General features: G+C 41.7%; 1 protein-coding gene across 2 annotated transcripts in view; it reads right to left on the reverse strand.

Moving 5' to 3' along the window:
• The window catches only part of CNTNAP5 (contactin associated protein family member 5), a 319852-nt gene that overhangs the window by 233913 nt on the left and 62498 nt on the right, over positions 1–23441 (reverse strand). The window contains exons 2-3 of one of the 2 annotated variants that reach the window (XM_079968601.1): positions 12846–12956; positions 1149–1342 (exon numbers count right to left, since the gene is read on the reverse strand). In XM_079968601.1, coding sequence (XP_079824727.1) covers positions 1149–1342; positions 12846–12956 — 305 coding nt within the window. The remainder of the gene's footprint in view (positions 1–1148; positions 1343–12845; positions 12957–23441) is intronic. The other variant, XM_079968602.1, reaches the window with a different exon arrangement.

The following is a 23441-nucleotide window of genomic DNA, read 5'->3' on the forward strand; positions in this document are numbered from 1 at the left end:
TAAATGAATAAAATAGGGTGAGCTCCAATGGCCCTGCATCCCCTCTGCATACAGATTTTGGAGGACAGGGCAGAGGAAAACCAAACATCCCTCCCATTGCACAAGCAGATTTACATCTCTGTATGTAACCCATAATACAGAAAGAGTTGACTTAGCCCACAGTCATCAGTTAACATTAATTAATCCCAATGGAACTCATGCTGATTCATCTTTCATGTTATTATGAGTTAAATTAAAAGATGAACTCATTCTTGGGAGAGAGATAGCTTGACAAACTACATTTCAATTGTCAGCCCTATGAGGATAGTGTTGGGTGAAACTATAGCAATACTTAGCATCAATTTCTTGAGTGTTTCATATACCTCCAGGAATCCTTACAACAGCACTGTAATGTATGCTTGCATTATTATGTCCACATTAAAGGTTGACACCTTAGAATACTGGTGGCTTGCATAAAGCCATTGAGGAAATTTATGCAAGATTTGTGATTTGAATGAGATGCATTCCTGTCTACTACTCATATGCTGAACCACAATACCACACAATCTCTTACCCTTATCTCACTAGAAATGATAGGCTATATATATAATGAATGAATCAAACTAAATAAGAACTTAGCATGGCTGGTCTACATACAGCAGTAATTCACAAAATAATCCACATATTATTATTGCATACAATTACAAGAGCTTTTTCATGTGAACAAAGAATGGCCTGTGGAAATCACTAATACCCAACATCAAAAAATATGGATGAGGAACAGGAGTGTGAAGTGGAATGATGAAGGATGCCACAATTGCTATTTCACCAAAAAACAATCCATGAGATTTACCAAACAATAAGTTACACATTGAGACACGCTCTTTATTTACCATCTTGTTTTTTTGGAGATTTTGGGTCTATAATACCACGTGAATTCTTTGATCCTTTCTTCATAGCCATAAAACTAGCAACAGCCTTTTTAAAGATTTCAGCAATTCCACACAAACTCCCAACTGAAGCTCAAAAAGATGCAATTGTTTCCAAACAACAGTACATCCTCAACAACTTTGGAGATGGAAAACATGCATTTGGGTTTAGAATGCTACATCTGTTTTCTGCAGGTTGTTGATTATACCATAGCATTCATCCAAAACCTTCAGACCTACCCAGATGATGTCTTCTTCTCTGTACTGCTTCCAATTGCGACCTGTGTCGCTGAACATCAGAATGTAGCTTGTTGTCCAGTCTGAGCTTCCGTACCTTCCTTGAGTAGCAACACCTGTAATTTCCACTCTGTCTCCTAAATCGATCTGGAGCCATTGTTCCCTGCTAGAATCCGATGGGGACCAGCCACCAGCTCCTAGAAGAGAAGAATCAGAGTTCTCCTGAGTAACTCCAAAAATAAATTTTATATTAACACATTTTGATAAATGATGATTGCATTATACCCGAATGAGGGTCTGACATCTCACTGGAACTGGAAGAAAATATTCAGGATGTGTTATGAAAAACATATTAGCCCATGAGTCTTTAGGATGCCATATTCTGCCTGTCATGTTGACTTTGGCTTTCCCAAAGGCTCAGCTCCATGTAAGTGGCTGAGACTACCAACAATCACACAGCTCTAACTGGTGGGAAGAGATAATAATGCTAGGGCATAGGGAACTCGGATAATAAGAGTATGGTTCTTAAAGAGAGCAGCAATATTCACTGAGGCAAAACATTGTATTGAATCCACAGTAACAGAATGCTGTTATAAATAAAGTCACACAAGGCAATGCTTAATTGTAATCAAGACACATCAAGTTCTAGAACTAATCTTAAAGGGCAGGTTTCAGCTTTAGAGCAAGTGAACTGCTCATACCAATAAAAGCTTCTCTAAGCATCTGCAGAATGTCTTGTGGTTCTATGCTCTCTGAGGACCACATCTATATACATGTTTCAAATCTGCTTCAGTGTTCAAGGAACAGCCCTTCAGAAACAATGGGTGGTTGAGGGAATTTTATTTTGGTTCTAGGTATTACTTTCCTTTGCTTCCCATGGCTCAGTTTCTGCTGGGGAGGAAGGCAAGAGCTGGCCTAGAAATTTGCTAGTTTCAACTGAGGGCTGCCCCCGATAAGAGAAGGGTGGAGAGAGCAAGAGAGCCATAGTGTCATAGTGAGTCAAGGCATTCTGTCAGACAGAGAGAGTGTGAGTATGTGTGGAGAGAGAAAGGATGAAAAGAATGGGGAAGGGGGAGGAGGCAGAGGAGGGATGCTCTGATGTTCCCAAACCACAGCAGGAGCTAGTAGACAAAATGGGGGCAAAGAAATGAAACCAAACATATAGCAAGGAAGCTAGAGAGAAACAGAAGTAGTACAAATATGATGTCTGTGGGATAAGTTCCAAAGAAAGAAAAGAAAAGAAAATTTGTAGTCAGGTACTCATGAAATATAAGTATCTGATAGCTCAGCAGGTACAGCACAAGACTTTTAATCTCAGGGTCGTGGGCTTCAGCTGCATGTCGGACAAAAGATTCCTGAATGGTCCCTTCCAATGCTACAATTCTACGATTCTAAGTATTCATAGAAAATGAATATTCTGTGCAAAAATGATTTGCCAAGGAAATAAAAGGACAGAGGTACTAACATTTCTCTCTGAAAAGGTAGGTGCTTCATGTTTGGTGGATGGAAGGGTACATGAGAATGCCAGGCTCTTGACACTGTGAATTAATGGGTGATGGATTGTTGCCCTGATTAAATTAGGATGCAGGAGATGTGCAGGGATAGGACACAAGAGGATTAATCCTGATTATCCCGCATCTTTGTCCAGGCAAGATGAAGACTGTGAGACAAGATCAAAGCTCTTTGGCAACACTAGATTTCAGCACTAACTATAACTTTTCCATCCCTGCCCCCCCCCCAAAAAAAAGCACACACCTGGCAGCAGGGTTAAAGAGAAGATGGCATTATTTACAGGTAAGATTGAGTCCCAGAACTGCTCTATCACTGCACACATAATCCTACAAAGAAATGCATTATCCGGACACAGAGGGGGATGGACTGTAAAGACATACAAGGCCTTTGACAAAAGATCCAGGAGGAGAGTTCTGCTACTATCTGCACTCCCTCTACCACTTTCTTCTTCTTCTTCTTCTTCTTCTTCTTCTTCTTCTTCTTCTTCTTCTTCTTCTTCTTCTTCTTCCTTCTCACATTTTAGCCCCCCTCCCTCTCATCTCTTCCCATCCATCTTACTTCTGTCTCTGCAATCATTTATCAATCTGATATGTATGCACTCTATGTGTTACAGAGTTAAAGGACCTGTTGGAATAGCTCTAATTAATAATTCTATTTTAACATGTTCAATTTGCATATTAATAATGTGTAACCTTTTGCCCAGCATTCATTCCCAGACTTGCTGCATTGCAGTTGTCCTCTATTTTGAAATATCACTCATTGTTCACTCTAGCCTGGGATGAGGTTTACTGCTAGTACTCTCCCAGGGGAATACACTGACTGTGCACAGAGATGCTTATGGAGCTGGCACCTCTCAGAGGAGAGGCAGGCAATACAAGGATCCTGAAATCTTCTCCAGCTCAGATTAAAATTCAAGGCAAAGAATATCACTCAATTTCCCAGCCCTTTCAGCTCTCCCCAAAGCCACTTCTTTCTTCCTTTTGAGCGAGGCTTACTAGGCTGATATAGAGCCAGAGTTGGCTATAGAAATGAAGGAAGAAAAGAAATCTCATCTGTCCCTCCTTACTTAGAATGGTAAAGAAAAAGTGATTTACAGTGGTACCTCAGGTTAAGTACTTAATTCGTTCCGGAGATCCATTCTTAACCTGAAACTGTTCTTAACCTGAAGTGCCACTTTAGCTAATGGGGCCTCCTGCTGCTGCTGCACCGCTGGAGCATGAAGCAAAGTTCTTAACCCAAGGTACTATTTCTGGGTTAGCGGAGTCTGTAACCTGAAGCGTTTGTAACCCGAGGTACCACTGTATATGTGTTGAATGTACAATATAACATTATGCCACCTGATAGCAATGTGGAGTCCTGTTTTTCTCTACCTGTTTTCCCTGTTTAAATTTGCAATGCTTTAAACTGAAACGCTTCTTTACATGTCTAGATCCAGCCCTGGTCACAGGCCAGAAAATGAGGCTCCTGTAATTCAAGGCCTATCACTAATCTGAGCAAATCCAATGTAAGTGCACAGGGTGAAGGAAGAGAGGGAGATGGGGGTTGCCCAGTGAGTATATGATTGGAGCTGCTTCTCTGCTAAAACACAGCAACACTCTAAGCCAGGGGTCAGCAACCTTTTTCAGCAGGTCCACCGTCCCTCAGACCTTGTGGGGACCAGACTATATTTTGAAAAAAGAAAATGAACAAATTCCTATGCTCCACAAATAACCCAGAAATGCATTTTAAATAAAAACACACATTCTCCTCATGTAAAAACACCAGTCAGGCCCCACAAATAACCCAGAGATGCACTTTAAATAAATGGACACATTCTAGTCATGTAAAAACACGCGGATTCCCAGACCGTCCACAGGCTGGATTGAGAAGGCGATTGGGCCGAATCTGGCCCATGAGCCTTAGTTTGCCTACCCATGCTCTAAACTCTCCATCCTTCTGCTCCCAGGTAGCTCCTAGCCACACACAGCACAAGGCCTCATCTTTAAAGCAAATATTACAGGTCTGGCAGAACGACATCAATTTCACCTGACCAAATCCCAAGCAAAGACTATGAGCTTGTTTCAGTCATGGCAAGTGAGGATGCAACTTTAGCTACTGGCACCTCAGTGCAGACATTTTTGTCAGTGCATCCTTGACACTCCCACTTGGACTTGACAGATGTCAGTCACATGGTGATTTCCTTACTCTCCTTTGAAATCAGACTGCTTTCTGTCATCTACATTCTAAGGGGGAGGGGGAATATGACCACACATTGAGAACATAATATTCTAAAATTTCATCATATACTATCCATATGTAATGGAAGACTACTGAAGCAGTATTGTTTGCTATTTTTGAGTAGTATTATTTCATTGTCTCAGGCTGCAATCCAAAATACACTTTCTAGTAAGCCATATTGCACTTAGTGGGTTTTACTTCTAAGTAAGCATGTGTATGAGTGCATTGTCAATTATTTCAAAGCTTTTACTTGTTCTAAGCTACCTTGGGCAGGTGCTGACAATAAGCTGGCACAAACACAAATTCACAAAGCTTTTGTTTGACAGAATTAATTGGGTATGGAGGCAGGAGTGCAGGTTTGTCATAAGATGCATTTTTGATTCATCCAGATCTCCTACAAGAAATTCTCAGCTCTGCAGAAGCAGCCTGAATGTGAGGTGTTGTATAAGGTGCCAAAGTAGATATTTCTCATTTTGCTGAACACAATACATGTATTTTACACAATTAACGCAAAGAAAGCTGAAGACAGGTTTGTATCTGTAATAAAGCCTCCTCTTCACCTCTCCTCACTATTTCATTCTCATGTTTTCTTTCTTCTTCTTCATTTGAAATAATAATAATAATGTATGTGCATATTTTGGAATGTTTAGAATGTGGTAATTTCTTTCCTGACATCTGTTCTACTATCCTCTTGTGACATCTATACTCCAGGGAGCATATGCTAGTCGCTGAGGGCCAGGAAAATGAAAGTTTATTCCTACAGCATCTGCAGAAGCACAGAGATGAAATAGGAACAGGTTAAAAACCCAGGCATAGGATTAAAGTGCACTGCAGATATATTTCAATGATATTACTCTGTTATTAATAGCAGCTCAGCCGAATATGTGGTTTTATTGCATCTGTTTAGATTTCCCACCACTGCTGTCAGAAATATCCACACTGTCCCAGCAATCATGATAAAATTGAAAGAATGGGGTAGTGAATGGTGTTTCTTTCTAATAAAACAGTTTACAAAATAAAGCCATTGGAGTCTTGTCCTTCCACCCTTCCATTTGCCTATAATCCACTGACATTCCTGGGAAAGATGTATATCGTCACAAAGAAGAATTAAATTCCACTCCACAAGTGTGCTTCTTTTTCACTACAGGCTGTGATAGGTGATGGAAAGGAAAAGATCTTTTATTTGAGTTGTGAGCCAAATATGCGATATTATGTGTGACCTTATATTCTCCAAGGCAACAACATGTAGTACAAGATAGGCCAAGAGAAAGAGACGTTTTTCAACTTTTTTCAGCTTAAACAAGAACAAACTATCTAAGACAAAGGTACAGATCACACACAAAAATGAATAAAATTTGTTGTATGGCAATTTAAGAAGAACTCAGTGTGACTGAACTAGCTGGGGCATGTGGGAATGCATATGTCTCAGTTGCATTTGAGAAACGGGAACTAGAACAATGTTTGCTTTAATTCATGAATATGCATGAATGAATTCCCCTTTATTTAAAGGTTCTGTTGAATTAGCACCCACTCTTCCTCTATAGACGTAATAAACTTCTATTGCAATGCTCTCACCTCTGACAAATGCAGCAGCGATAATTCTGGTGCTGACTGCAGTGTAACACATCTCTTTTGACTCAAGTACAAATTCTGCCAAATTCTACCCAAAGCAAAATTCAAGGTGAACATGAGGATTTCTGCTTGGCACCCAAAGAAATGCCTCCCATTTTCATATCAGCAGTCTGGGGAAGGCTATTGGAGAAAGGCTATCTTCAGGCCAGAGGATTTGCCCTTTAAGGCTCCAAAGTCCTCTCAACTGGCTGAAGCCTAGAGAAGGTATGCATAAAAGAGGCATAAAAGGCTTCAGTCTGCTCCCAGCCTTTGTTGGAGCCAGTTTCTCACCCGGCAACCTTGCCACTTTCCCTATGGTATCTGGCACAGGACCACAACACAGGACACCGTTTCTAACATGGATCACTGAGCACACATTGCTCCAAATCTAACCCCATCATAGATCTTTTTATAAAAGCATTATGATAATGGCAGTCTTACTTCCATCTCCTTTCCTAATCCAAACGCCAAATAATAATAGAGCAGATTGAAATCAACTCTGAAATTAATATGTACACTTCTCCCCACCACAAAAATAAATAAATAAACAAACAAACAAGAATTAGATAGACTATAGCAGAGATGGATACAAGGTTGACTCAATCCTTTTTGCCAACTAAGACAGGGGCCACTTTGCTGGCAGCCTCTACTTAACAGCAGCTGCTGCCGCTAAATTCATCCAAGTGTCATGCAGCTTCACCAAGCTTGGGTTGAAATATAATAAACCTTCACTAAGTCTCATGCCATGAGTCTTGGCTTGGCAAGACTTGCTGAAGGCTTACACTAGGGCTCACTCCTTCAGTCTGTGGGTGGCTGCTACCTCATCTAGTGCTCCAGCTGCCACCGGGCCAATTGCCAGCATCCATGGAATGTCTGGCCAGGTGGCAGCCACATCTCTTTTGCTGAAGCCCAGTAGCTACCATACTTGAACCAGAAGAGAAAGTGATCCACCAGCAGCTCTACATAGCCTTGAGCCATGACTGGCAGGTGGCATGGAAATAGGAGCTCAGCCAAGGGTGCAGTCATTCTGCCAGAGATTATTTTATCCCATTCCTTGGATGAAAACAGAGACATTTCTCATTTCTTCCCTTCAACTGACCCTCCTCAACTCCCCACTTTTGTACACCCCCTCCTAAGCATTTTCTGTCAGAAGAAGGGCAATTGCTGCCACCACTATACCAACAGGACACAGCACACATGCCTTCCACTGTCCTAGAAAACCCATTAATCTTCCATTCTATTCTATTCTATTCTATTCTATTCTATTCTATTCTATTCTATTCTATTCTATTCTTTGATAGATTTACAAAAAAGTAAAACAGACACCAATAAATCAATTTCATTAAGGGGCAAGATTAGACACAGATGCACAAAGCATTTTTATAAATAATCAAGACTCTTGCACACCACTTTTCTCCCCCTTTCTTCCCACCCAGGATGACTGGCCCTGCCCTCTGCCTTCTCCCTCTGAGTCGGCAAGCCACACAAGCCTGGGCCTTGGCAGCCACAGCCTCTCCTCCTCCTCTCCCACTCTCCAGCAGTTGCTATCAGCTGCCCAAGGAAGGAGGCTGACAGACGCAGCCATGGAGAGACAATGGGATGCTGCCTTGCAGCCACAGTTGTCATTGTTGGGGAGAAGCAGTGGCTCATTTTCCTTCCAAGCTCAGCAGTGGTGGCACAGACAGGGGAAATAGGGACATTCCAAGATCAAATCAGCAGCCAGGATGTCTTTCATAATTCTAGGATGGTCCCTGGAAAATCAAGACACTTGGCAGCTACACTAAGGCAGGAGAAACCTCAAGATCACCATGCACTGTTCCTAATGCTCCTATCCCATGTCTCCTAGGCTCTGCTCTCAGCCATCTATTTGGGCTCAAGTATCTCCCTGGTCTTCACAGCGGTTACAGTGAATTTCTTTCTGCATCCCAGGCTTCTTCCCTTGCTCCATGGAGTTCCATGGTCCATAGAGTGATTCCCTTATTCCTCCACAACCATCTTCCTGAGATATATGCCATCTCTCTCCCAGCTGTCACACCAGGCTGTTTAAATGGTCCAGCCTTCCTCTGCCCAAACTTCCTTCAGGCTCCACTGAAGTGTAATGTGGTGGCTAATATTCACCCACCAAAAGGGATGAGGCTTGACTGGAAGAGTCAGATTGAAGGGACAGAAACGCCAGAGAAAATTTGGCTGAAGCAAATTAGGCCTTGGGCCACATATGCCAAGGGTAACCTGCCTCAGGATTACAACATCTATTTAGGGTGCTAGGAGAAGGTAGGGGTCTTCTGAAGAGTGAAAATGAAAATATTGCATGTGAGGAGAAAATCATGATTAAATTTGGAAAATTAATGCTGTTAACTTGCCTAATTTTCTGATTATTCTCATTTGAATCTATTATATTTAGTAAATCTGAGCCAAACATTTCCTTTTTCATTCAATGTTTGCATCTTACATATAATTTTTAATTTTAAAGTCGCAGCAACAATTCCCCATTCTGAATAAAGTTATGAATAATTTTTAATTTTTTTAAAAAAAATGATGAGACTTTTAAAAATGCCAATCTTCAAAAGTCAAATAAAACACAGTAGCACTGAGCCAAGTTTGACACCTGCAAATTAAGATGACGATTCAAAGGTATTTACTGAGAAACTGCAGATAGAGCTGGGCTTCTAAGTTGTTCTCTTACTTTGTTATTTCTTTTTGTTTTCTTGCACAGAAGCTCCCCTGTTGCACCTCATAAGCATGGAAGGATGCCATTTTAAAAAGAAAAATTAAAGGCCCACCTGCACAAGAAAACCCCTTGCAGAAGCATAATGAGGCTTGTTTAGGCAGACTCCCCTGAGTATTAATTATTATTTCCTTGAACAACTTAGGTCTGTAAACTTCTTAAAATGCAACCATTCATTATTTATTCAAAAGCTGATATTGTATTGTGTGGGGCAGTGCAAATTTGGCTAATAAACTTTCTGCTAATCCAGAAGTAGGTCAGACTTGATTTATCTTTATGAATATCCACACACACACACACCCCATATACACACACACACACACCAGTTTACTTAAATCTTTTCCTGTTTTTCTCTGGGCTGCTGCTAAATGGCTATAAGTATCCAGAAATTTGACATTATAATTCATGTTTGTAGTGCTGAGCAGGACATGTCTCTAGAAAGTTGACCAACTCAGAATGAAATCTGCTGCTTGGAACTTGACCATTTTTGCTCCAAATCATTGCACTATGTTGTGCAACTTTGCCTACAACCACAGAGGTGAGTCAGTGATAGAACTGGTTTGTCCCAACAGTTACAGACAAGGGTGAAAGGAGGGCAGTGTGCGTTTTCTGCCCTCCAAGATTTCAACTGCTGGCATAGGAATACACCGCTGGCTGACTTTAGCAAGGCAACCTTATTCCCATGATGCAAGCTCAGTCATGAATCCATTGGTTTAACATCTGACAGATGGTGTGAGAACTGAGGTGGCACCAGAGGTCTCAGAGCCCTTCACCCTCCTTAACATCCACAATCTTCATTAGATTGTCTTCCAGTGATCACCCAGCTGTTCAACAACACTATTATGAATTACTAGGGACACTGTTGTGGAATGTCCTTCCAGAGATGGTCAAGTGGTATGTTTTCTTTCTTGCATTTTTAAAATAAAATATTTGCGACTTCCCACCAGCCTTCCCCCCCACCCCCAGATGATTGTTTGCATCCTCTGATAAACCTATCAGAGACCTGTAAAGGCCTTAACAATGTGATGCTGTCTTGAATGCTGCCTGTGATGTTCTGAAGAGCTCCATGTTTTGTTTAGTTAAAGTGGAGGAACATAGGTGGGTATTTTTATAGTACAGTACCTTAAATGAGGCTTTTAACACTTTTTAAAAAAAATCCTCCACTTTTACATTAACAAAAAAAAACCACAATCCAGAGTTCCACAAGTAATATTTTCAACAGCCTTGCTTCTTGCAAAGCCTATGGATCCAAAGAACCATAGAGATATTATATAAGAAACATAGATCTGTATTGGCACAGAAAGAGTGTGGGACCTAATCAGACTGGGGACCCCACACAGAGGCGATGCCCACTCCTAGTACTTGGTGGCATGCTGCCTCTGAATACGGAAGACACCCAAAAGAACTGGTGATGAGGCATGCAAATGAATGCAGGTCACTGTGTTTCATACCCTACACTATAAAATAGCATAGAAACATACAATACAACCAAGAGCAATTTGCCTTCCCGGCCACTTTGATCTGAGCTAAGCAGGAACAGAGTGAGAACCTTGATCATGTGACCATTGCAGATCAAAGCTACATGGCAAATGCCAGTCATGGGAAACTTTATCTGTTAGAACTACAGTGGTACCTCGGGTTAAGTACTTAATTTGTTCCGGAGGTCCGTTCTTAACCTGAAACTGTTCTTAATCTGAAGCACCACTTTAGTTAATGGGGCCTCCTGCTGCCGCCGGAGCACAATTTCTGTTCTCATCCTGAAGCAAAGTACTTAACCCGAGGTACTATTTCTGGGTTAGCAGAGTCTGTAACCTGAAGCGTATGTAACCTGAAGCATATGTAACTCGAGGCACCACTGTACTAGATTTGACTTCTTTGTAGTTATTGTTATCAACAAGTTTAAAAATCACAGCCTGAAGCCATCTATATATCAAGATAAGCATGAAAGAATATACATTAAGTACAAGTTATTTTTTTAAAAAAAAAACCACAAAAAAAACCATATTCAGATGTATTGTTAATGATTGGGTCACATCTCAGGCAAAAGATTGTTAAGCAAAACATATCTTCAGTGGGCACCTAAATGCAATTATGCCATGTGCGTGTTTAATTTGGGTTAGTAATTGATTCCAGAGGCCTGGAGCTGCAAAACTGAAAATGCGGTTTCTAGTACAAACTAAGCATGCCTCTGGGGCATGTGGTACCTTCAGCAGTGTTCCATCTGAGAAGTGCAGTTGCCTAGGAGGTGAGGCAGTCCTGTAGATAGCAGTGTTGCCTCAGTTTGTTACAGCACCTTTCAATTTGCTGATTGCAGCTACAGTTCAGAATCAACTCAGTCTCTTTCCAGTACAAGAAAAAGACAGCCTGCTGTCTCCAGCTAAATATGCAACAGCTTTGGAACAATTTTGTGATGTCTGGAAATTGTGTGCCTCTTACTGGGAGCATCTACTTAATGGGCCCAGTGAAGTCAAATAACAAATAATTTAGGGCATCAATAAAAACAACTTAAGATTCCAGAAAATTAGCTGTGGTTTGTCACAACATGGGCTTTGCAAACTCACTAAGCACAGAGAAAACATGGATGGCAACTGCGCGAGCAGGTGTGGGTGGCCACTCCATACTCTGGATCACTATTTTGACATGTTTGCCAGCTGGTAAGTGAATGCAGAGCATGAAATCAGACTTGGAGCAATCCAATGTTGGATTACACTCAGCTGATACTGGCTGAGAGAAGATGGCCCTTTTCCCATCAAATAAGCACAGAACCACAACTCAATTCATTTCCCTAGAGCTTAGGTTGTCACTCCAATATCCAGGCTCCATCAAATAGTTCCTCTGTGTCCATCCAGGCATAATGCCTCTAGATAGTCTGCAGCCAACCTGCAGCAATCTTTGGCTGTATGTTGAAGCCCTGAAAATCAGCTCTTATTTTTAATATTTAGCACGCATTTAATGGCAATGTTATATAGAAGCCAAAGGTGCTTAGTTCCACCATGCAAAGGGCCAATAAAGGAATGACTTTGGAGGAGTTCAAAATAAAAATGAACAGGAATACCCCTATGGCTTTGAGGATGTTCTTTTACACAGCCACCTAGAAATGTGGACTGAATCTTTAAGGTTGCTTCGGTCGCATCAGAGCTGATGCAATACATCTATTTTCATATTACTCTGTCTCTAGCACTCCTTCACCAATGTCAGGTCTTAAATCATGTGGGACAAATTTGAGACTTGGCTCTTCCTTGCTAGCATTAGCTAAGCTCCCAGGAGGGAAGTGCCTGTGTTGCTGACCTGGGGCAGTGTGGGAAGGAAACCCACAGAGGGAATGTTAGGCCAGGCTCTAGGAATCCCAGATTATCCTTTTCTCCCACTTGTGTGCAACTGAATGCTAAAAGGGAGCAGACTTCTCCTATAATTGCTAAATGCTATGGTTTCCTCCAAAGAAGTGCAAAGGAGTTCAGATCACTTCCATGCATGAGCATCTGCCACTTCCCACTATAATTTCCTAAGTTGCCTTGAAGTCATGCTACCTGTGGAATATTAAGGGAGGCTTCTGCACAGGCTGACTGAAGGCTCTACACAGAGCAGCTCCAATGAATTATGCATCACAGCAATATTATGACTGTCAGTGATCTTACCATCCCGTCTGATGAGCTTTGCAAAGATGGGGCTGTGACTGCTGGAGAGCTCAGAGGAGCTGTCAAAGGATGTCGCAGGTAACGAGAATACCAGTGGCTCCTCACAATTATCTACAGAACAAGAGAAAGTATAGCAGGCATCAAATATAAAAGTAGTGCACCTTTAGCCTATCAGGGTTTCCCTCCCACTTTCAGTCTCTTTCTTTCTTTCCCTTGCAAAGCTGTCTGGCCACCATTAATGAGCTGCCCCTAGAAGAGATGATGCTGTTGATGACACATTTGTGAATAAGAGCATAAAGAGGCTGCATTTATATTTTATGCTGTTCACATGAGCTTTCAACAGTTCTTGTGTTAGCTTATGAAAGCCAGTGATGGGCTGTATCTACACTCCCCACACCCTTGGTACAAACCTGGATGCTTGCAATTATTTCAGAAGGTTGTATCATGGGTAAGGCATTGGATCTAGCCAGTGGGCTGGATCCCTCCCTCTGCCACCCTCCACAGGTTAACTTCGACAGGTTAACTTTGGCAGTCATAATGACATCGGGTGATTGACATCTGCCGAAGTTCAACTGAAGAGAACCTACAGCAGCATTCTTTGAAGGCGCAGTCCCAGTGCCAATCAGCAAATTGGAGATAGGAGTGTGCCTTCAAAGAGGCTTACTCCATCAGCACAGAGCAGTTTTTTGTTGGAGTGGCTTGTTAGAATGGAGGGAAAAGGCTCCATTTTAGCAAGTGGTTTCAATTCAAAACACTGTATCCACAATGCTGTGTCTGGAAGGCTGGACACCACTTTGTGCAACCAGGATGAGTATACTATGCTAAATAGCATGGCATGCCTTTCCAAGTGGATGGAGCTTTTTGCAAGTCCTGTTCCAGCACTCACAACCTATTCAGAAGCACATCTGCTGAAGCGTCTACAGACAGCTGCCTCACTGCATAAGTAAGGACGGGTAAAGAAGAGGACAGAATTCACAGTAAAATAATGTTTATATTAGGCCTCCAACCAGTCTTCATAGTTCATATGCAAGATTCTGAGTTGGGCAAAACTCTTTCTCAGGACGAGCCCAGTGCTAAGCCCTTGTTTTAAGATGGCAAAGAGAGAAACTCTTTCAGACTTAATTAGTGTATGCCACAAGTTGTACAGGTCTTCTCCACAGTATATGAGGCCCAAATATGCACCAAGAACCAAATAATTCAATTTTATTTTGTAGGGAGTGTGCATTTTAGAATGTTAGTCATGTTGTGTGGGGTTTTTTTCTTAATGATTGACTTAAACCATGAAATTTCTATTGCTCCTATAAGATAATAAATGAGAATATTGGATAATTTGGTCTAAAAACATCCTCATCACTGAGCCACAGATTTCCATATACTTTTGAACCCAAAATGCAAATGAAGCTAGTGACAAAAAAATAAAAATGCTTTGCTCATTTCCTATTCTACTGCATGCCTACTGTCCTAGTTAGTATATACAGCCGTGAATTTCACTCAAGCATAAACCCACAGATATTCACTGAATCTCCCTTGGAGGGAAACTTGAGTATATAATTAGTGGGGAAATCCTGCAGGTTAGCAAAATCTCAGACTTCACAAGCATCTTCCAGCTCTTATAAATATGGCTAAATACATTTTAAAATGTGTTAATGCTACATTAAGGTTAGGAGAGTCAAGGAATGGAAAGCTTCAGGCTCTCACAATAACATTAATTCACTGCATATTTTAAATTAAAATGTAAAACAGAGTAACTGGGGTGTTTTTTTCCAGGGATAGATCTCCTGAGTTGTGCCGAGCAATCTTCCAAAAGGTAATCCTTCTCTCTGAAGACCACTAATCCATAAATAGATTATAAATGCTGGACCTTTGCACACACATCTATGTGTAACCTGGCAAAACCAGGACACTTCAAGCAGGAGAAATGGGGCTGGTTCAAGGCAGTGAATCAACAGTAGCTTTCCCTTACTGTGATTCTTACAAAATGAGCCCTTTGCATGGGCTTTCACAACAATTATGCCAGAAGCTAGTTCCAGAATTTACAAAGATGTCAGATGCTCAAAAGTGGCATGCTTTATCTTACTTGTAGAATTTGAATTCACTTGCAGTTCTAACATTTATAACCACAGCATATGTTTCAAGGAATAGAGTAGCTTTTACTATTACAACTTATTCAGCATTGTCCTCACCCCCTCCAAGATGGTGCTCTGCACACTGACAAGCTTGTAAAACTGGTGCTCAGCATAAATAGAGTCTTCCCTGCCCAGTAAGTCTTCTCTTTTGAACATTTTGGAAATGTCTCCTTCTGCTGGTGCTGGTCCCTTGCTAACAAAATATGAGCCCACCTCTTTTGGGGGTTTTGTGTGTGTGTGTTTTTAAATAAATACTTTCAACTTCATTTGCTAAACTGGTACACTCCCAGCATCTAATAAATACTTGTTTTGATTTTATTTATTTAAATATTTATAAATCACATTTTCATAGAAAATTTAACAAAGTGCTGTACAACATGAAAGCATAATACATCCCTCTATATCTATAATAAAAATGTAACTATGTCATCACACTGCAGTTCTCTTAGCCACAGACAAGTGGTGCTGTGAACAACAGTGTGTTAAGGGGCAGTGGATAAGCAGCCCAGACAAACCATGGGATAACCAAAATAGGCTGCACCAAACCCCAAGCTCTACTGGCTCCTCTGCCAGCCAGCTTGGGGGCCCATGCCTCAGGATCCAGAACCTCAGACCGGTTAGAACTGTTGGTTTCTGCTTCCTTCACTGTGCAGCGAAAGTGCTTGTCACGAGACAGGTGTTTACATTCCACAGTCAATTGCTGTTGGAGTTTCTCACGGGAAAGGAGACTGGATGTGACGTATACTGGTTTCCTGTTTTTCACTGTTTTTTTCACTGGTTGTTCTCTCCGTGCTTTAGAGGAGAGAGGATGCTTTCTCTACCAGCTTTGAAGTGTAAATAAAGTAATATAGAGTATGTGGCATGTACTCCTCATCATTCCGCTGTGCACGGGACTCTGCAATTTCAACATTTATGGTTATGGGCCCAGAAAGACGCAGTCATCTGAATGCCGGCAAAAAGGATCGGAATGCAGAGGGACGGATCGGACGGTATCTGCTCTGCGCGTCAAGATGATTGATGAGGTATGTGCTCATGCTCCGGGCAGCCTGCCAGCTTCTAATTAATGGCTTTATGGCTGGACTCTGAACTTTTATGGCCATTTTGCCGGGCACAGGCAAAGGCTCAAAAGAACAAGCTCCTATGCTGGGGGAAATCGAAAGCACTTTTGAAATTGCTTTTGGAATGAGGTTTGAAGCAGCTGCAGTTAAACACAGACGCACCTTGTTTAACGCAGCACAGACACAGCTTGTATAAAGCAGCTTGATTTAATGCAGCAGAGATGATGCAGAAGGCTAATGCCAGAGTCATGATGGCTAGCTGCAGAAGGCTGGCTGATGCAAATGGGGAATCTGATGCCAATCAGCCACATGCTCAGCTCAGAGTAGCTTGTGATACTGCCATGATTCAGAATGAAGCAGACCGCCAGGGTGATAGCTGCATGGGCAAGGGGGAAGTCTTCACAGACGTCATCCCAGAGTGCAGTGGAACCACCAGATGGCGCCAAAGCTTTGAAGGCAGTGAAATGCTACTCGTGTGGATGTCTAGGCCATATGAAGAGGGAATGCAAATATCCCAGGGCCAAGACAGAGCACCGCAGCGAAAGCTCATCGCGTGGAAAAGGCCAAAGCAAAGGCAAAGGTCCGGTGTCCAGGACAACGCAGCACAAGGCAATGGTCTCACGCTTCACTCCAAAGGTTGCAAAGGTCCAGAAGACATCTAGATCTTTCTTTGTTGTTGATTCGGCTGCAACGCACCACATGTGCAACGATAAGCGACTGTTCGTGTCTTTTACACTGCAGGAAGGTGCGATTCACCAGGCGGATGACCACACAATCCCCAGTAAAGGCTACGGAACTGTTGTTCTTCACAGTTTGGACTTATCGATACAGGATGTGCTTTATGTACCGGATGCCAAACATAATCTGCTCAGCGTTGGACAGCTGAATGAGCGGAAAATTGATGTTTCCTTTAAGAACAAAAAGTGCATCATCACAAAGAAAAATGATTATGTATTGCATGCTGAATATGTTGATCGTTTGTTTGTTTTGTATTTTGATGATGATGTGCAGGATGAAACTTGTTGCATTGCAGGTCCTAACAAAAGTTTGCATGCAGAATGTATTCATGATTTTCATCGAAAATTTGGTCATTTGAATTTTGAGGCAGTATCTAAAATGCCTGCCTTAGTTGAAGGTATGACTATTAAACCCTGCAGGTACCACATGAAGTGCAAGGCATGCGCAGCAAACAAGGTGAAAATGGCTGCGAAAGGTAAGGTGTCTAGTAGGCAAGCTACAGAACCATACCAAATTGTTCATGCTGATTTGGTTGGACCACTAGCGCCCTCTTTGGGTGGAAATAGGTACTTCATGGTTCTCATTGATGCATTTTCCAGATATATTTATGTGTACAATCTCAAGCAGAAATCAGAGGCTTTTCCAAGGTTCAAGGAATTCTGTGCTTGGTTGGAAAATGTGCATGGTAAGAAGATAAAAATTCTTTTCACTGATCGCGGGGGGGAATTCACTTCTCAGCAGTTTGAAGCTTTTCTGTCTGAGAAAGGAATTCAACACGATTTGTCTAGTCATCGCTCGCCATGGCAGAATGGGCTGTGCGAGAGGGCAAATCAAACATTGCTTCAAGGGTTAAAAACCTTGCTGCATGATGCAAATCTTCCAGAGAGTTATTGGGCCGAATCTCTCTCGTGTTTTGTTTACAGTTATAATCGCAGGTTATCTTCAGCGACTGGTTGTACCCCCTATGAGAAGATGTTTGGCAAGAAGCCATACATCAAACACATGAAAATTTTTGGTTCTGACATGTGGGTTCACTCACCACAAAGCTCCAAGTTAGACAAGCGTGGATTGCATGGTATCTTTCTAGGTTATCAGAAAGGTTCTTACAGAATAATGATGACTGACTCTAAGACAATTAAGCTCACAAGAAGTGTTGAGTACAATGCCAAGTGGGGGGAGAATGTGGGAATTTTCCAATGTTATCCTGATGACAGTGATGAGACTGAGGATAGTCAAAAGCAGCCACAGCAACCCACACCCACTGATGAAGGTTCTGATTCTGAGTCTGAAACTGAATCGGGTGATTCAGAGGATTTCAAGAGTGTGAAAGCCTCTATGCGACCCTCTGAAAGCTCTGATCAAGAATTGGAGGAACCATTGTTCACAATAGGTCACTTTTCTCCCAAGAAGGAAGAGGAGAGTGTTGAAGACCTAAGGCTAATTCGCAGGTCACAAAGAGCCACAAAAGGCAGACCTCCAAAGAGATTTGCTGATGAGTTTGCCAAGATAGCAGTAACAGCTGTTAAAAGCTCCAAAAAGGTATTTGAACCTTCAAGTTTCCAAGAAATCCAGGATTTGGATTCAAAGGAAGCTGAGCCATGGTTAAATGCCATGAAGGCTGAGCTTGATTCCTTAGAAAGGAACAAAACATGGGACCTTGTTCCAGTAGTTCCAGGAATGAAACTGCTTGGAAGCAAATGGGTCTTCAAAGCGAAGACAGATCAAAATGGCAAGATAGTCAGACACAAAGCCAGATTGGTAGCCAGAGGTTTTGCACAGGTACCAGGTGAAGACTATCACGAGACCTACTCACCCACAGTGAGGTATGAGAGCATTAGGCTTATGCTCAAGCTAGCTGCAGAGGAGAATCTACACATTAGTCACCACAATGTGAATACAGCTTTTCTGTACGGATCTCTAGGTGAATCACTTTATATGCTTCCACCTGATGGCGTACAGGTAAAACAGGGATTTGTTTGTGCTCTGAAAAAGTCCCTTTATGGTCTCAAACAAAGTGCACGGTGTTGGCACACAAAGCTCACTGAAGTATTGTTTTCTCTAGGTTTTAAGCAAGGGAAAGCTGATCCATGTGTATTTGTCAAAGAGGAGGGGCAAAAGAAACTGTATTGTTTGTTTTATGTTGCTGATCTTTTATTCTTTTGGAAGGATGTCACAATGTACAATAACGCCCTAGCTCAACTGAAAGAACACTTTGACATGAAAGATCTTGGTGAGGTAAACAACTACCTATCTCTTGAAATAGAGAGAGATCAAGATGGTAACATTCTAGTACACCAATCACGGAAAATTGCTGATGTGTTAAGCAAACTAAACCTGATGGATGCTAACCCTGTAGACACACCGATGACAACAGGTTATCAGGTAGATGACACTGAAGAAGCATTTTCTGACACTACACTGTACAGAAGTGTGCTAGGCAAGCTAAACTTCATTGCCAGATGTTCAAGAGCAGACATTGCTGTTAGCTGTAATTTGCTAAGCAGACAAGTCAACAATCCTACTGTTAAGGATTGGAAAGCTCTAAAACGTATAGTGCGCTACTTGAAAGGCACTATGCATTACAGACTGAGATTTAACAATCAGAAGTCTGGTGGTCTTGAGATATTTGCAGATGCAAGTTTTGGAAGTGACACTACAGACAGGAAAAGTACATCTGGAGTTTGCTATATGTACAATCAGGGTCTATTTGATTGGTCATGCAAGAAGCAAACAACAGTTAGCTTAAGTACTTGTGAAGCTGAACTGAATGCACTGTCTTATTCACTCAAAGATTGTGAATGGTTGTTAGAATTGTGCAAAGACATGAAAATTCCTGTCAAATGTCCAATCCAGGTTTACCAGGACAACAAAGCATGTTTGGCTTTGCTGAATTCTGAAGGTTGTAAGCAAAGCACGAAGCACTTGCAATTGAAGGTGCAACATGCTAGGGAACGTATTCAGAAGGGACTCGTAACGGTGTCCTATATGCCAGGTAATGAAATTCCTGCTGATGTATTGTCCAAGATTGTATCAAGGGATCAACACTGTACCTATGTGCAGAAGTTGGGTTTGTACTGATATTGTACGAACACGCTGCCCAGTGATGTTCACAGAAAGGGGGAGGATGTTGGTTTCTGCTTCCTTCACTGTGCAGCGAAAGTGCTTGTCATGAGACAGGTGTTTACATTCCACAGTCAATTGCTGTTGGAGTTTCTCACGGGAAAGGAGACTGGATGTGACATATACTGGTTTCCTGTTTTTCACTGTTTTTTTCACTGGTTGTTCTCTCCGTGCTTTAGAGGAGAGAGGATGCTTTCTCTGCACCGGCAGAGGCAAGATGTTTTTCTGTAACCTACCAGCTTTGAAGTGTAAATAAAGTAATATAGAGTATGTGGCACGTACTCCTCATCATTCCGCTGTGCACGGGACTCTGCAATTTCAACAAGAACAACTAGTGGTCAAATTCCGCCTCCCTGGCCAGCTTAGGGATTTGCTGCTTCCGCTGCCTCCCACCCCTGTTCTAAGGGGTTAGTATGAGGGGAGTGGGAGTTGAAAAGGGGTGGGGGTGGGGAGAATTTGATGGGGGAGGGAGGGAAGGTTAGCAAGCGGTGTGAGATGATGTGCAGCCCCTAAAAGTACAACAAGAACATCAATACCTTCTCAATAAAACTGGATAGCAAAAAGAAAAAGTTCCAAAGGACTGTTTCAAAATTACAGTTCTGCAAAGAAAGCAGGGGTCACTGCTAGCTGACTTCTATTGGCAAGGAGTTCCACAGCGCATGGCCTGCCACACTCAAGGTTCAGTTCCTGGTGAAAGGTGACTGAACTTGAGGGAAATGAGGGGACCAGAAGTACCCCATCTCAGTGGGTGAGGTGAAGCATAAGAAATCAAAAAGTCATTGAAATACTTTGGGCCCAAGTTGCTTTGGGCTTTGTGGATTAACACAAGAATCTGAAAAATGGTCTACCTCAAATCAGCAAGGAGTGCAGTTCTCTCAACAAAGAAGTAACATGTTGCCACTACCCTGCTTCTGTAAGCAATCTGGCCACTGCATTCTACACTAGTTGCAGATAGGGCATCCCCACATAAAGTGTTTTTTTGACCCATGTTCATGCATTTGTCTTACATGACTTTACATACGTATGTTGCACAAATAGCATACTCAAGCATAAGAAGAAAGGACTTAAAATAATACCAGTGAATAGTCAAAATGGTTTCACTTAAAGGTTTATTCTAGGGGAAAGAAACATGCTGGGATTGTTAAAATTTATGATTACCTAAGCACCAGCACAAGGAAGTAAGTGCTGCACATCCTTATTCTCAAAGAAAGTGGTATATTCCTGAGGGGAATGAGTTATGAAATATTCAGCTTAGAATGCAAATATTCAGCTTAGAATGGACCTCACAACAAAATGTTAGAGCGGATATCTGGTGTATGTGTCTTTACAGAGCATCAGTCTGTGGGGACTGGGGGGGGAGGGGAAATCACAAGCATCAAAGCTACGACTCTTTCTTCCAAACACATACGTTACAAAGACATAGCACAGCTGTAATGCTCACCACCTTGATGCTGAAAAAGCTACCCTCAATACTCCAATGTTTGGACAATAGAAGAGAATCCCAGGTTCTTGTAAATTCATAAAATACAATCATTATCTCAGTAATCTTTACAAAAATGCTAGAAAGTGGGCCGTATTATATTTCAAGGAGGGGTTCAGTCAGAGACAGAGACACCTGCTTCAGTACTCCTCAGGAATTCATAGCAAAGCAGAGAGCTGAGTAGCAGTTACAATGTTGGGCTAAGACTTGAAAGACCCAGCTTCAAATCCTAACATTGCCATGAAATTCACTGGATTATCTTTAACCAGTCATTTTCTTTTAGCCCACAGGGTTGTTATGAGGCTAAAATGAGGAGGGGGTGAACCATGTGTGCTGCCTTTATCTTATTGGAGGAAAGGTGGGAAATTAAATGTAATAAATCAATAATTGAAAAATCAAACCAAGGTGGTCACAGTGCAGCCTGTCATCTAGTACACTTTGCTGGCTCTCAGAATATACATATTTTGGTGAGTTGCCACCACAGCTTCTCAGTTGTCACAATTGGTTTCTCCACGATGAAGTAGTCAGAACTAAGAAATCAATTATTTTTCACTTTCAAGGACCCAGAAACTCAGCAGTGGAATGTATGTGAATTTCCCACCAGCATGAATCAAGAGCTTACATCCTATGATTCTTCTGAAGGGATCGGGTAATATTCTGGAGTCATGATTTTTTCAACTTATACATGACTTTGAAGCCTATCCTTTGTCATTTATTAAGACTCATCTCCTTAATACTGTGTAGGCTATTCTTCAAATTCCTTAAGTAAATATGGAACACGGCTCAAATAATAAATTGATTTATTTCTAATGAGAGAATCTTAAAAATCCTTGATAGAAAGTCAGATGGATATTGACAACTAACTAATGAAAAAGGGGTGCTGAACCAATCACAACCAAGAGAAGCAGAAGCAAACACCATATAATCTGCAAAAATAAAGGAAATTGATGCCACTATGGATGAAGAAACAGACAGTGCAGCTAGCTGGCTTTCATTATTGACTCTTCTGGATTCTGGCTTCCAACGTATCATTTTATTCATTGTTAAAATCCCAGTAAATTTTGCACATAATGTTGTGATCATGCGGCATGCATAGCTTTGATTGAAACTGTAAATTGTTTCCATATAGTAGGCAAGATTCATATTTTTATTTTATTTTAGGTGAGATAAAATCCCTCTTAGCATTGCATGCTTAATGCCCCACTTTGTTTTAAAGACATAAATGTTGCATTTTTCTACAATGCTTTCAACATTACTTAGGAGTGTGATAACTCCCACTTTTAGCATCAATGGTTTCCTACCTTCACTACCAGCAATTTGAATTTACTAGCAAGAGAAATAATACATTGCAGCTGGAAACTGACCTAGTACTCTTTGTAGAACAATCAGGAGGCACTTACTGATAAACAGCATTCTGTTCCTCCTGCTGCAATGCAATAAACCTTCAGTTATTAACTAGTTAACTTTCTTTGCAATGGCTTCTACTGATGGGGATGGCCATGGCTTAGTGGCAAGGCACAGGCTTTACATGCAAAGGGTCCAAAATTCAATCCCTGGCATTCCCAGATAGGGCTGGGAAATACTCCTGTTTGCAACCCTAGGTATCTCTGCAAGTCAGGGCTCATTCACACTGAACTTTTGTCCTGTGCTGTCTAGGCACAGGTCCACATTTTAAAGCTCCATGTTTGAGTGGTTTTGGGGTCCCCCACACTGCTTTCTCCAGGAAAAGCCAGTCTTTACAGCAAACAGCAATTCAGGATTTCTGAAGATTGCATTTGCTCCTATTCAGTGGTAGAGAGTGGGTTTTTTGCAGGGAAAGTGGGGTGTGTTTGTGTTGGGAAAAGGAGCTTTGCCTAGAAATGCAGAGCAAAGGTGTGGCGATCACACAGGGCCCCCGGACGTTTCACGGTCTATTGACCCTGTGCCACCACTGCGGTTGCTTTCTTCACTGCCACCACCCCGCTTCTCACTGGAACACACGGAGTCCAGACAGTTGTTAACATAAACAAATAATCAAGTTTATTTTTAAGTGCAAGAATAAGCATATGGTTTCGGTTTATTTTTCTCTTGTCAG

Source organism: Podarcis cretensis (genome assembly GCF_951804945.1).
Source record: "Podarcis cretensis genome assembly, chromosome: 1".
In the NCBI taxonomy this organism is placed as follows: Eukaryota; Metazoa; Chordata; class Lepidosauria; order Squamata; family Lacertidae; genus Podarcis; species Podarcis cretensis.